The 15,723-nt window shown below is 39.9% G+C and overlaps 1 protein-coding gene across 2 annotated transcripts in view; it reads left to right on the forward strand.

Annotated features, from left to right (window-relative positions):
• The first annotated feature begins 7,225 nt into the window (after window positions 1-7,225).
• LOC139621185 (cryptochrome-1-like) overlaps window positions 7,226-15,723 on the forward strand; it is a 35,299-nt gene continuing 26,801 nt past the window's right edge. Inside the window, exons 1-2 of one of the 2 annotated variants that reach the window (XM_071477500.1) lie at window positions 7,226-7,410; window positions 12,437-12,600. In XM_071477500.1, the coding sequence (XP_071333601.1) occupies window positions 12,443-12,600 (158 nt within the window). In that variant the 5' untranslated portion in view covers window positions 7,226-7,410; window positions 12,437-12,442. The remainder of the gene's footprint in view (window positions 7,411-12,436; window positions 12,601-15,723) is intronic. The other variant, XR_011690940.1, reaches the window with a different exon arrangement.

A 15,723-nucleotide genomic window follows, 5' to 3' on the forward strand; every position in this document is an offset into this window, starting at 1 on the left:
GCTCTGTATGAATAACAAACTAACATTTATTTTTGGAAACTATAAGATTTTATTAATAGACATACATATATAAATGAAGTATCTACAATAGGGTCCAAAAGTCTGAGGCTATTTTTGCGCAAGTGTATATATAAAACAGTCTAAATGTCACAACAACCCTATCTGTAAACCAGCTGCCCCATGTGTGGCCACAACTTGAAAGCTCAGAAAGTTTTTACAAACGTATTCAAAAAATTTAAATTTGAGTAAATGTCATTTCGGTTTGTACAGAAAATGTTTCACAGATGGAGAACGAGTATTTATCCTGGGCGGTGACCGTCTGCCTACAGTCCACCTACAGAAACATAACCTGTATGAAAGTGAACCTCTCACTAGACAGAAGCTTTAAAGACATCAGACGCTGCAGTGTGAAGCTACAACAGATTGTCTGTTATCATTTGAGTGACAGAGAGGGGCAGACGGTGAGGATGAGGAGGAGACACCCAGGACAAGGAGGAGTGAAGAGAACCAGAAGGAGCAGCATGGTTATTAAAGGGAAGGCCTCTTGGTGTGAGAACGAGGTGTGGAGCGTGCTCGGTACAGCTGCCAAGTCGCCGTCTCCAACCGACTGAGTCAGTCAGATGCATGATGTCCCCGTGTGCAACAAGAGGTGTGTATGAGTGCGTGTAGACTGTGTGGTGCCAGTAAGGCAAATGGTGTGTAGGTGCTGTTGGGTTTTTGCGCGTCAAACATAGGCACATGGATGTGCATGTGTCTTGGAGACATCCAAAGGCTCACACACAGGCTGTCAGAGATTCTGCTTTTGATTTGTCAACTCAAAAAGAAATGTAAAACACCATGTTTATTACTGATATTAGCTACATAGTCATTAGAACAAAATACAAACAAACAACAGTCCAACATCTGTTATAGAGTTTCAAAGTGGGAGGAGCTGCAATATTTTCCTCCACTGTAAATTCTAAAACTTCAAAGTTTTCTTTTTAGTGATATCCTCACACAGAAATGTGGGGGTCTCCTGGATAATTAAAGACGCTTTAAGTTTATGTTATCACCACGAATGTTAACTAAGTCAGCCTTGTTCATGAGAAGTCTCTTCTTCTGTTAGTCGGGTATGGTGGATGTGTTATTACTGACTGGGTCTAATCCCAATCTGCAGAACACAGACTCCAGACAACAGTCGGCTTAGTGAGGATTTATTGTAATGTATTGTTTATTCTAAGTCAATTGCTAGATTAGATGTCACCCAAAATCTTGATAGGTGGGGAGGGAGATAGGGTTGGCTTGACTGAGAGGAACGGGGCAGGTTGGAGGGTGTTGCGGTTGGAGGTTGGTTCCGGAGCTGGCTGGTTGCAACCGGGGTTCAGGTGCTGGCTGGTTCCCGGGGCTTATGTTGAATTCCATGTTACAGGCAAGGACGGACAGGTGGATGGACAGACAAATGGACACAACAAAGTCAACGCAGCTTATTAAGACACATGCACACACATACCACACACAACCAACAATGGCCATTGGTGTAATTTGCGCTTTCGAATTGTGTAGTCGTACATGGTTGCGAAGCGGTGTGGGTTTTTCTGCCTCTGACTATGTAGGCCTCTATTTTTATCAGTGAGTTGGAGGAAGGCAGGACTCTCTCAGTCGTGACTCATTCATGCACACACTCTGTAATCCTGGAAAACCCTCAAACATGGCTGGATGCTGGACGGATGGGCCCTGTTTGTCACTGTGACCATTTGTCAGGATGTAGTCAGCACATAATAAGTATGTCACCATGCCTCACTCATCATAGCTTTTTTTTTCTATTCATATCATCTCACGGCTCACAGTGTGTCAGCGGTACAAGTGCACTTCATAAGCTGTTTATGGACACATCTGCTGTTCCGGAGAGAACATCTTGAACTTTTTCAATACTGGAACCTTTTCTCTGCTCACCATGTGTCAGCCTTAAATTGATGTTCATGAAACCAGTCTGAGACGACTTTTGTGACATGGTACATTATCATATTGGAGGTAGCCATTACAAGATGTTAAACTGTGGCCAAGGCAGGTTGGGTCCATGGATTCATACTGCAGCCTCAGATTTCTGTCCTTGGCTGACAGGAGTGGAACCCAACGTGGTCTTCTACTGTTGGCGTCCATCCACCTCGAGGTTCAGCGTGTTGTGCATTCTGAGATGTTTACCTTTTCCACCACTTTCACATTTTTACATGACCTAAAGGCGCCTGTAGGTTGTCCCACATGTTAAGAGAGCCAGTGGTGAGGAGAGGGGCATTCAGTTGGTTGCAATCTGCAACCTCACCACTAGATGCCACTAAATCCTGCACACTGGTCCTTCAAAAAGAAATGTTTGGTTTGTTGCTTAATGAACAATATCAAGATGCCAAAGATGAAAAGCCTGAGTGTATTCTATCACAAAATGGTCAGCCTATGTTGGATGCACAGAGTACAAAGAAAAAATGTTGTATTAAAATCTTGTTAAAGTTTTTACATTAATATACAACATTCCACGTCTGTTTAGAGATTAACGTCTTTATCCAGCCAACAGAATGGATGATTCCAGTGAAGTCTGGCGTCAGTACATCTCTATTCCCAGCCTCAGTGCTTACCAGCCATGACGCTCAGAGGCAGCAGCGTAGGAGGCCTCCCACCAGCTCATGAGGGCAAACTGACTGAGCACGCTCTTCTACATCAAGGCTGTCTTTCCCTGTAAGCAAGAAAGCCAGGGGCAGAAGAAACTGTTCCGGCTGCATCATGATAATATGTCCAATACACTCCAGTCCACCGGAACATGTAGTACTTCTAAACCACTGTATGTCTAGTTCTTTATTTTTTGTTTTTTGTTTTTTTTCACAGTGAGTACTGTTCTTCTTCCACACCAATGTAATGGCTCAATTTCCCCCTGTCTATTATTTTTACTGTAATGAAAGTGTGTATGTTTGTGACCATTTGAGATCACATTGTTTCTTTACTACCTGTCTGTTTCATATAGATAAATGTTACCTGAATGAAAATGACCTGATTCTAATTCTTGAGTGTAAAATAAACAGCGTCAGTAGCGTTGCATTAGCCTCACACAGCTTGTCCACAAATTTCACCGCTTATTTTGGTCTCAAGGGCTAATTGACTTAGTTTAGGGTGGTCTTCAAATGACTTAGATGAAATTCACACTGTGGATTGGCTTTAACACCCTCCCCAGAAAACAGGGGTGGGTGTGCGAAGTACGATAAATACTCTTTTTGATCATTAGAACCTTACAGTGAATTTGGACTTAATGATTTATTGTTGTTTTGTTGGACTTCCAGAGAGTTTTAGTTGCATACTCTGCTGTGTATCAGGAACCTCCCTATACATGGCTCAAATAAGATGTAGAGGCACCAGCACTGGCACTGAGGTCAAAGTCCACATCTACAGGAACCAGAGACAGAGACGCAGCAGAGCAGGACGACTGTCTCAGCTATCACTGTTGTTATTTTCAGATAAACATGCAACCAGGTCTAACCTGATCCTGACAGGGAGTCAAAAGGCCTCTATGTGCAACGTAGCTGAGGTAGTTCAAATCAGGTAGGCTGAAAAAAATGTACAATAACAAATGAGTTTATTAGTAGTTCTGGCTAATATCACCTTTACTTCAGTGAAAAAAAGTTCTGTACATGAGTTTGATTGGTTTGCACAACTTTGGTTACTTGAAGGGTGCCGTATTGAGTGATGTTGACTTTTACTTTACCAGCTTTACCTTTATTTAATTGTGACTTAAAAAAAAAAACACTGTAAAAGATTCCCCCACAGACGTAAATGACAACAGTCCATCGTGAAATAACACCCTGAATGTTCTGACCATCACAGTCTGATGAAAAAAATGTGTTGATTTTGCAGAGGTTACGTCAGAACTCTTTTCTCCTTGAGACAAGACGTCAGCACCCCCATCAGTGGGAGTTGCTCAAGGAGGGATGGTGTTTCTGTTCTACACCTATGCCCCACCCTCTCCCCTGGAGTAACGCAAGCAAACACACAACTGCATCACAGCCCACGCTAGAAATGTTTTATGAGTGAGTTGGATAATGAGGAAGCCTTACAGGAAACAAGACACATTATCTGGGTCATCCACTGCTGTCCTCTGATGAAGGTTACATGACTGAAAGTTTATCTTCCAAATAAAAGTGAAATAATGCAGGGATGTCACTCCGCTCTTATGTTTATTTTCCTTTGTTTTCCAGCTCTTTGTCTGTTTTATTCTCCTACAATACTCATTTCGATTCATGCCTTTTATTTCCTGATGATTGTTCTCTGTAAAGTTCAAACTTTTGTTCAAAATGAGATACAAGTGTTAAAGACAGCTACAGTTTCTTTTTGTGGGTGAAGAATAAAATGCATCCATTGTGATTAGGAAAAGTCTGATGATTATTCGCAGGAGTTGACATTTCATGAACAGGCTGACTGAAAACATGCCGCTCGTGACGCTGCCATAAGCACAGCAGATGAAGGGAGACTTGTTTTTTGGACTGTCTGTGTCAGGGTTCTTCAAACAACAGATCCTCAACCATCTGCTGATAGGGAGTCACAGAGTCACTCACCAGAAAGTAGACAGCTGAATACTGTTGGTGGGAAATGATGGCACTTCATATAACAAAAATTAAAGCTTAGATGTTTTAAAGGTTAAAAGATCTGTTATTAAGACCAAAACCAAGCTACTGCAGCTCAGCCTAAAACTAAGTTTTATAATTTAAAATCTGTGACAATCCACCATCAATCTTGTGAATAGTTAAATTTAGACTATATAAGGTCTGAAAACCTCACATCTTGCAATAATCCTGCAATGCCAAGTGATTTTACTGTAGTATCACCCCATAGGAAGATAAATCTTCTTTTCATTGTGAAATACTAGATAGTTTTACGTCTTTGAGCCACTAATACTTCTTTGGTTGACCTGCCAACCTTGAAGGAAATCTTGGAGTATCACCTTCATTTTTACTTCAGTGAATGTTCGAGCCTCAGGTTTCCAGATCTTCCTCAGTCTTTTTACCTTTACAAAGCAGTTAAAGGTACAGTCCTCACTTGAGGAACCGGCCAGATGGAGCGTGAAGGAAGAACGACAGACACAAAATCAAGGTCAAAAGTGCTGCTGTCAATTTGTAGATCTTAGCTACTGCCTCTTGAAGAAACATTACACATTCGTCAGTCATTCCCACCTTTTATTCATACATGAGTGCAGGCAAGAGAAATAAATCCGGTACTATATCTTTTGCTTTTCTACAGGCTTTTTGCATACTTTAAAGTGACAAATCCTATCAGAGTGCTTCCATGTTAAAATGCGTACCTGCTACGCAGAATGTGTACAGGTTGGCAGGTCTGTAAGGTTAGGAACAACCTCTAAATACTGATATCCTTACACATTCTGCAATATCATGTACATCAGCACACCTCTAAATAAAGAAAGAAATATCAGAGAATCCACAGTGTATCATCCTTTGTATAATATAAGACACAACATCTCAGGATTTGTTTTTTCATGTAATTAGGCTATGATATGATATGATGGCACAACAGTAACACTTTCCTGGTTTATTTTGAGAAAGAGGCAGGTTCCTTTTAACGGATAATGGAGCAGCTGAGTTACAGACAGGATTAGATTTAAAGTGAAAAGATTAAGACAGACAGTGAACACAGAAACACTGCGACGACACCAGAGAGACAGAAGGAGCCTATAGGAAGAACAAGTGAAAATAAATAAACGAGTGATGCCAAGAATAAATGATGGTGGTGTTATCATCCCCCATTCCTTGGGCTTGTGGATCATACACTTATATCACCGTCAATATGTCACAAATGCGAAGTGAATCCAACACACAGATATTCCTATTCTGTCAGCCAGAGTGTGATAAGCAGCCATGAGGTGTTATTATTATTATTATTATTATAATACAAGAAATTATAGTGGAGTACGAATCTTTTGTGTGTCCATCACAGCACCTGTTGTGCTGGTAATTTTTGTCTTTTCTTTTTGAAAATGCCTTAAGAATGTGAATGTGTTCTACTGATATTCACTGTTCACAGTAAACGTCTGAATGAATGCCACATAACTGTAATTCATGTATTTGATATTAAAACTGGTGATGTGACAAGATGCAGTAATATAAAACTATATCTATCTAACTATAGTTTGCACATTACTACACTATATAACACTATATCAATTATTGTCTGCAGAGTAAATCTTAATTAAATATATAAGATGGTAAAATTGTAAAAAAAAAAGTGGTCTGGATACTTTATGAAGCCATTGTATTCGATGAAATTCACTGGTAATGGTGGGAACCATAGAAGAATATAGATAACAAAAAATTACATAAATATAAATATTCACAGACAGCAATCCTAGTCTTCTTGTAATTTCACTTTTTTATGTTTGCCAACTCAATTAAACTTAAAACAATTTGATAATAATATAATAATAATATGGAGGAGTTTAGCCTTGCACCTTGAGACACCTTCTCAATATTTCAATACATCAATAACCTACATTTTGTAAAGGCCAGTTCTTCAGTTAAAAAGGGCATTTAATTCACCGGCGGCATCTTTCGAGGTAAAGCGCTTTTTAATGAAATCCTCTCTCTCTCTCTCTCTCTCTCTCTCTCTCTCTCTCTGACTGTGCAGCTCATTACAGCCGTGCTCGCCACTTGCTGCCGTGTGAATGGACTTCCGCATTTCCATGCCTCTTAAACGTGACTCGGCATCCTACATGTGACGGCAGACCGACCAATGGGAACGCCGAATTGGGAGCACGTCGCAGTTCACGTTCGGTAAGTGCTATTGATGCGTTCCCGTACTATGGGAAAATAGAAATATCTGTATTTTCTAACGCTTCATTCGGCTCCATGTACGATCCCGGGTTGAAAATGCAACCAACCAAACTTCTGCTTGATGCGCCGATTCTGTTATCATCGTTATCACAGAGTTATCTGCGTAAAACCACGCTAAATGCGATATATTTGTCTAATAAAAATGAACACATCAAACAGAACGAGTGAGTTTCGTTTATATTTGGAGTCCGAAAAAAAATATTACACCTACTTATGTTGTCTTTGCTGTTATTTTTCCACTATTACCGCCAGTGATTATTCTGATGTGTGAATATTCTCAACAAGTGTATTGCCGGTTGTTGTTTTTACCATGTGCCCTAAACGCGCCATAAGAGTAGAATAAGAAGGTGGGACATGCGCAGTGAGCCAAACTCTTATGAAACAAAGTAGTGCAGCAGCGGAGAGCAGGTACAGGGAGACAGGAGGGATTCTCAAGCTGAGGCTGCAGGCGCCCACCCGGCACACCGCACTTTCCCGCACATCTAAACCGAGGGAAGAAATGCTTCTTTCTTTGGGCTTGACATAAATATCACCCCTGGGGAGCCAGCACAAGGTAAGCTGGGTCTTTTTGTAAGCTTTGAGGCTTCTGTTTTAAGGGTAAACCGGCTACACTTTTATAAACAGCGCCACCAGTTACATAAGCATCGCTCTGGTGACCCCGTTTTGGTCCTCAGAGATGTTGTTTCCTCGTCAGAGACTTGAACTTCAAGTCACTTATATGTTTTGGAGACGTGCAAAGACTCGTAAAATCCACTGTGACATGTTCAGCAGCGTTTGAATCGTATTTGTATTTGGCATTCATTCTGGGTGAAGTTCATATGAGGTGGTTACAGTTATTACCTCCCATTCAGAATAGACGGTGTGACCTAATTTCCATTTGGAGAAGTCACAGGAGCCATCACTGTGACTGGACACTTATTTAGCAACATTTTGGTTTGACGGGGGTTCAGTGTCAACATTAAAACGGAAATATTAAAATAGTAATCAATTCATGTTTTTTCTTTTTTTTATTTTTTATTTTAAACTGAGTAGAATAATATTTACAGTAAAGTGTGGGTGCGTGATTTTTTGCTGAAAACACCATTTCTTGAAGGTCACATGGCGTGATCTTCTAAAATATTCCCTAATTTGATATTCATATGATAATATTTGGTAATATATCATCACTGATCCAACTGACTGTGACTTGACAAGGCCTTTTTCAGTGTCCTAATTACAGCATAATGTTTGCACGCCTCAAGTCAGTTTATCAAAAGCCTCCATCTTCACCCACTCACCACCCAACCTCTGCCCCGTCTCCATCTCACATCAGATATTTTCAGTTATTTAAAATGCTTTTAGTGTGGAGGCACGGCAATCAGAGTGATTTCTTGGTGATATGCAGATAATACACGAGTATGCTCAACACTGGTGTCACATGGTTTTTTTAACGTCACAGAGGCTCCCCTGAAAATCTGTTCACCGGTTACTGTGCCAGAGAAACTGACTGCAAAAGTTTAAACTTGACACTATTTATAAAAAAAAAAAAAAGGCTATGAGGATATGATGAGTTATATTTCTGTTTGTGACATGATTATGTCCTGCAGTAAAGCCAAGTTCATTATCAAAGGTAATGCGACATGTAATCACTGATGCCCTGGAGCTATCACAGCTCAGGAACCAGCTCAACAAACAAATAGCACTTTATCCGCAAGTGTTTATCATGCAAGTGTTTTCTGGGTGTAGTTTCTCTGTGCTGATGATGCTTTTTTTTTTTTTTTTAAACCCATGATGAAAACAATCAATAAATGTCAACATTGCTTTGACCCCCTTCACAGTGCCCAATGTGGCTTGAACTTTCTTGGGCAAGACTCTGTCATCACCCTGGATGGATTGTTGTAGCTGGTGGTTTGGTCCAGACAGGATCTTTTTAAGGCTGCAGCAGGAGTCGTACAGTAGCTTTACAATAAGCAGTGGCTAATCATATTAAAGACAGTGTGTTAATGAGTCATTCATGACTGATTAACTACTGTTAAGAATTTGACCTTCTAAGAATATGTTTCTAATTTGCTTGCACTGATGCCAGTTACACTGGATTCAAAGGATGACCCAGTTTTACTGTGAAACAAAAATCATTCATGTCTGTCATAAGTCAAAGTCAAAGTCTATCAATGTAGTTAATTAACATTAATTCACAAATTTGTCATTGACTATCCTCCTCCATTCCACTGTCTTGCTGGGATGTAAGTTACAGCAATCTCAAGCAGTCAAACTCTATTCAGACCCGATAAACTTTATTTAAAATACTAGTGGAGAAACAAAAGCATCCAAGGATCTGAAATGTTGACCTTGATTTTGAGGAAATGTGTGAAGGCGCACTGGTGACTTAAGGGAAAAATAACACCGTAAATCTTATCCTGGTGTCCATATGTTTCCTCTTTATGTTCCAACATTGTGGTTTTGCCAAAACATGGCACATGTTGGTTTGCACATATTAGAGCACCCACCTGTCAGCCTTCAGTGGTCAGATTCCTGGTTGTGTCCTGCAGTAGCTCACTCACACAGTTATCAGCCTAACCAACTTCCCTCCAACTCATTTGTTACTGTTCAACGTGTGAAATTCTAGTTAGCATTTGATAGAACAAAAATCTGAAGTGAACATCGCACTGGGACAATAAATGCATCATGCTACGTCCTGGTGGCTCTGAAACATTTGCATTTGTACTCGACTCTTCCTGGTTCAGTGTGCCATGTGAGCAAAGTGATTAGTCTGATGATGTCTGGATGATTTAAATGTCTAGTAATATCAAAGTGTGACGGTTCATTTTTAACCTTTTGGAAACAACAGTTTGAAAAAAAAGATCTTAACTCAAGGTCCCGTTTCAAGCTGTTTCTGGGCTTTCAAAAGCATCCCATGGTCTTCATCAGTAGATAAGTTGCTCAGTTGTTTGTCATTTGATATAAACTTCAGTCATGATAACATGTGGTCGTACTTGTACAGTTCTATGATGCTGGTCTTATTTGAGCCTTGTCATCAATCTGGATAATGTCTTAGAACCTGCTTAAATGCACAAGTACTGCTGCTGTCCATTTCTGGTCCCCTATATTTAACCACTCACTTATTGTGGGTGGGGTCGAGGTCCTTACATTATATTCAAATTTTGATCTGTGAGATAGTGTCAAAAAATTCAATAAATAATTATGACAATAAGTCTTTTCGCTGCATCCAGATGACAAAAGGAACTGAAATTAGCTTCTCTGGGCTCTTTAAATATCATATTCTCCCATTGAATCTCAGTTTGAATGAAGCATGCTAGCCAACAGGGATTCAGTTCAATCCTGACTCACCCAGTCAGTCAGTCAAGACGATTGACTGATCTATTGAATTAACCGGCAGCCAAGCCAAAATTCAGCTAGCCTCCCAGCTAATCAGCCATTTAAATTAGCGTCTTCCCATCTGGTGGGGACATTCTGTTTTTCTTCCACTGCCATCAGCTGTTCTGTTGGCAGCCAGGACCCATGTCATCCCCATTTAAATATTCCACATCTTTATTGTAATTATTTTATCACTATTTTAATTTTATTGTTAAATTCTTCGATTTACTCACCTGAGTTCATACTTGTAGTATCTTTACTGTCTTTCACTGAACCAAAACAGTTTCCTTGTATGTGAAAACCTACTTGGCAGTTAAACAGATTCTGATTAAACAAACAGTGCAGTAAATGGAGAAAAAAACTCCTCAATGAATGGTCATGGTGGTGAAACGTGAGTTTTGTCGGACCAGAAAAACTAGGCTTTCCTTGGATTATACAGTGGTTTAAAATGAACAGCTGTAACGCACTAAATGACAGTAAAAGTTTTTTCCTTATTTAGCAGGTAAATCCCTGAGCCTCACCTGTCACTCTGACTGGTGCAGCACTGAGACCTTAATGTTTTAATGCATCAGCATTTGTCAGGCTTTGTCCCGACTTGCTGTGGTCCAGACCATGAGCCAATCAAATCAGTAATCCAGTGGCTGGGTATCACACAGGCTTCAGTTCGGCTGCCTGGTCTATACATCAAATGGGTTTGAAAGAGAGTCCAGGACACATTATTATATAATGAGAAATATTACATGCACGTAAATAATGTATTAGTCTTTTGAGAAGTACACTTCTTCTGTTATAACTGAAATTTTAGCAAAATGCAAAAACTATATTTGGATCTTGCAGGTCCAGGAACCCTGACAGAGCCCACTGCAGCCTGAATGTGTTTAATACCAAAGCCTTGTCACCTATTCTTTGTTTTGATCATTTTATGGATTTTAGCCTTTATAGGATGCAGTAGAAAGACAGGAAGGACTGGGTCATAGAGACAGGAGGTGGGTGACATGCAACAAAAAGGTCTACGGCTGGATTTCAACCAAGATCATTGTATGTGTCTCAGGCGGCTGAGCCACCACAGCACTGGGAGCAGTTGTATGCATGTCATTCCTCTCTTGATGTGTACAGCTGCAAATAAGAATTGTTATTGTTTTCATTTCATTATTCATGCCTTTGTTATTTTAAACTTTATAGACTAAATGATTAGTAGAAAAACTGTCTTTGAATAATGGTAAAAGCTGATCACAAGTTCCCAAAGTTCAAGGTGACAACTTGAGATTGCTTTCTATGATATCTGATTAATATTAAACTTACAATGATACATAAAACTAAAACAAGCTACAACCAGTGTATGTTTGGCATTTTTGACTATTGAAAAAAAAAAAAAAAATTCAGCTGTAATAGATTTTATTATATTGTTTATGCAGCTATAACTATCCCTTAGTCTTAGATTGTAGCAGACCTAATTAATCATTAAACAGCAATGCTTTAAGGTAATATAGTATTATATTTATAGGTCTTTTTATGTGTCAAAGTGAAGTATCTTGATTTTAAGGTATTAGGTTATTTAAAAAATAATCCATATTTTTTTCCCATTTGATTTTTCTGGAAGTTTTACTACATCACAAAATAAAACAACTTCAAGATATAGATATAACTTTATATCATGATATCTGAAATATCTCTAATTAATTTATTGTAAGAATTTTTCTGTCTCCACTAATTGATTAATCAACTAATCATTCCAAAATGAGATATGGCTCATACATGAATATCCTCAGGCCTAAGATATGACTGCTCTTTGTGTGACGGTACACTGAAAGTTGAGTTTTAGTTGACTGTTGGTTCAATTCGTCAAGCACCAAATGCCTAAAAATGTCTCAGCTGAAAATAGAAAGAAGAAAAAAATCTTTGGGCACTGAGAAGTGTTGGTCTTCCTGTTCAGATTGTTCTATTCCTGGCTCATCCCACACTGTTGGCTGCTGATACAACTTGGATGCCTCCATTATCTCTCCTGTTGGGAGACATTCAGTTTTGTACCCGCTGTGAAAAGTGAAAAGTAGCTGACGGCATCACATTCAGTTCTGCACACGCGGAGCCGATGTTTTCATTCAGCTCGATAAAAGAAGCATTTCACCGCCATTCAGTCACTCCCAGCTCCTCGCAGGTCGCTTTGACAAACTCCGTGACCCTCCTTCTTCTTCTTCTCTCCTTCCTCTGTCATTCTCCTCTTTCAGAATAAGATGGCCCCAAATTCCATCCACTGGTTCCGCAAGGGCCTCCGTCTCCATGACAACCCAGCGCTACGGGAGGCGGTCCGGGGGGCAGACACAGTGCGCTGCGTTTACTTCCTGGACCCCTGGTTTGCGGGCTCCTCCAATGTCGGGGTGAACAGGTGGAGGTAAGAGTTTGGTTGTTCTTCATCATTTTGCGAACCCACAGTTGTTAATTTATGGTTCCCAACCTGAGGGTTGTGACCCCCACAAGTGTCACAAGTTGGGTTGTTGGGTTAGGTTGATGGAAAAACAGATGCATGTTGATTTTTCTGACTTTCCTCTAATCTCTGCTCTATTTTCTTGCAAATGGCTTTTAATTATTCAAATGAACAAAGAAATAAACACTTTTGGTTGAACAGTTGTTGGACATATGCGGTCACAGAGAAGGATCACAAAGAGAAAACCAGCCAAAAAGTTTGGAATCGCTGGTCTCAATAAAATAATATTTGACTTTTTTTGTACTAATAATGACGACAGTGAGAGCGGAGCTGCTGGAAACTGTGACTCAGACATAATGGGGAGCTGACGGGCTGAGAGGAGACACGGGGGGAATAAGAACCACAGAGCTGCAGTGCTTCAACACACAACATGATGTCAGCATTTCTCTCATTTTGAAGCTTTGTTTGTTTGAATGTTTAAATGTCAGGTTAGTGGTGGGAAACTTTTCCTCACTGTCTGGTAAACTTTTGGATGCTTTTCAGTCTTGTCAGAATTTGGCAATGAAGGTCCATTGTTAGGACTTGTTAAGACTTCTTCTTGGCTGTTGGTTTTGGATTTGAAAGCACCACAGATCATGAAAGATAAGTGCATTTAACAGGTAAAATAAATAAGGGTTTACATCTTTGACCTGGCTGCACTTGCTCAGACGGTTTCGCAGCCACAAGGTGCCCTTTTGTTGTAGCCTTTGCTCACATAATCCCCGTTATAGAGGTCAGTCAGCAGGTAGATTTAGGGCTCAGGGACTGGATGAATAGGTTACAGAAGGAGTTTGCCTCCTCTAAACGAAGCAGTCTCCAAGGGGAGGCTTCAGAAGTAGGTTATTAGAATAGGTGTCCAAGCTCCCTGGATAAATGGTGTGTAAATAGGCTGTGTGACTGCAGACTGGGGTGTGTGTGTCATGTTAGATGCAGCTCTGCCCCATGTTGAGGAAACGCATGTGAGTCCACGTGAGTTTGTAAACCGTCATATCGGCTCTGCAGGGAAGGGGGGGAGTCGGTATCACTTGAACGTTCATTGCTCGCTGGCCTGTGTGTTACTCTTTAGTGCTATTTGTAGTCCTCACACAGGAATAGTCAATATTGAAGTCAGTGACCCAGTGATATCCAGCTGGTTGTGATACTAAAAATGTAAACAAACCTGTAGTGGCGGTGGTGGCGGCAGCAGCAGCATCCAAGCAGGAAGTGCACATCAGTGATGCACGTCTGTTCGCCTCTCGCAGATTCCAAAACATCATTTGTAGGTCACCAGTAAAGCAAATGCAAGTCTTTATTTTTGTCAGACTGTCTTAATGTAAAGACTTCATAACCATGTTCACTGATAGCATATTAGGGTCGTCAGTGTCACCAGCAAGGATGGAGAGTTAGACAGTTTGGCAACACAGTTCCTGGATAGATTTGTATATATACAATATTGGACTAATTACATTTACAATACATTTCCTGCCTCAACCCAGAGTCTTTTATTTAGTGCACAGCAGGTCAGCTGATCATTCAAAGAATGAATGAAAATCTTTTTAAAAAATACGTTACATTTGTCTACAGGTGAACTGTAAGTAAGCAAAGAGTTCATGTTTTTCCAGAAAATTCTTCTGGAAATGAATAAAGAATTTGAACATACTATAAATTATTTAGAACAGTTGCACTTTTTTTTGTTGCTTTTTTTTGACATATTGTATGTCCCCTTGGACTGGGGCTGGACTATTTTTTATCTATAACATGTCAGAAAACTGTGAAAAATGGCTGTTAAAATTTCCCTAAGCACTAGGTGATCTAGTTTGACAGCTTGTTTTGTTCAACCAGCTGTCTGAAATCCAAAGAAAATTCAGTTATTATATACAATATATAGAATATATATTATGGCAGCTGTGGCTGGTAGAGTGGGTTGTCTGCTGACCAGTGATCGTGGTAAGTATTGTAAAGCACTCTGACTGATTGATAAGGCTAGAAAAGTTCTATATAGGTGCAGTCCATTTATTTATTCATATCAGGAGGAAAATGAGAAGCCAGAACTAGAACATATTAAACACCTTTGCTTGAAAAACAATAAATCAATTGTATAGTGACTAATGGATTAATTGTTGCAGCTCTACTTAAGACAACAACATGAACAATTTCTCGACACAATTAAATATTAAAATATTAAAATAACTGACTTTTAGTCTATATCTGCCTTTTAATTGGAAGTATGTTACATAGTTTTTCATAGCAAACTTTAGTTTTAAAGTTTTAATGAAGGAGCCATGAAATAAAGCATTACTGATATTTTATAAATTGCTTTACACAACCCCTCATAAAACATAGTTCTTTCTGGTTGAACAGTGGCAGTATGAGTTTTATTGCACTCACAGGTGGGACCACAGGGGCTGAGGAGGTTAAAATCTCTCAAGGCAATTTAAAGTAATTCAATTGCTCTTGAGGGAAAAACCAACATGATTCATATTTTTTTAGAGCTTTGTCCTTTAAAAAAAAAACTTAATTTCAGTCTGATTGCTTTCTCCCCTGAGAGGAAAAGTAGGCATCTTCACATTGAGCAGAAAACTGTAGACTGTGGCCCACTTATCAGTGACGTACAGCGAACACACTGCTGTAAGCCTCAAGGCCACAACAACCCCCTTTTTTCAGCAGAAGCTAAAAAGCTGCATTGCAGGTCACACGACGATCCACCGACATTAGATTAAGACAAATCAACCAAAAATGAGGTCACTGATCTGTGCACACACACAAATATATAGATTTTCTAATGTCCTTGGGTGTCACCACACACCATGAGAAAATAGCATTTTAAAATGATTTCTAAAGTTATCTGATGTGTTCCATATACAGACACACGGAGCAGGTGAGGCAGAGCAAGCAGATGTCTGCAGCACTCACAGCCAACAGGCTGAGGCAGTGGCTCTAACACCTCCAGCTGCACTGGCACCTGCAGGTCTGTCTTTGGCAGACCATCATCCAATTAGCACTGTTATTTTTACCTGAAACTAGGTCTTAAAATGTCTCGTAGGTCTGTTGTGCAGGGATTAAAATGCTCCA

The sequence above is a fragment of the Trachinotus anak genome, unplaced genomic scaffold, assembly GCF_046630095.1.
Source record: "Trachinotus anak isolate AG129_WGS33_773 ecotype Australia unplaced genomic scaffold, CSIRO_AGI_Tana_v1 ptg000004l, whole genome shotgun sequence".
NCBI classification, from domain to species: domain Eukaryota; kingdom Metazoa; phylum Chordata; class Actinopteri; order Carangiformes; family Carangidae; genus Trachinotus; species Trachinotus anak.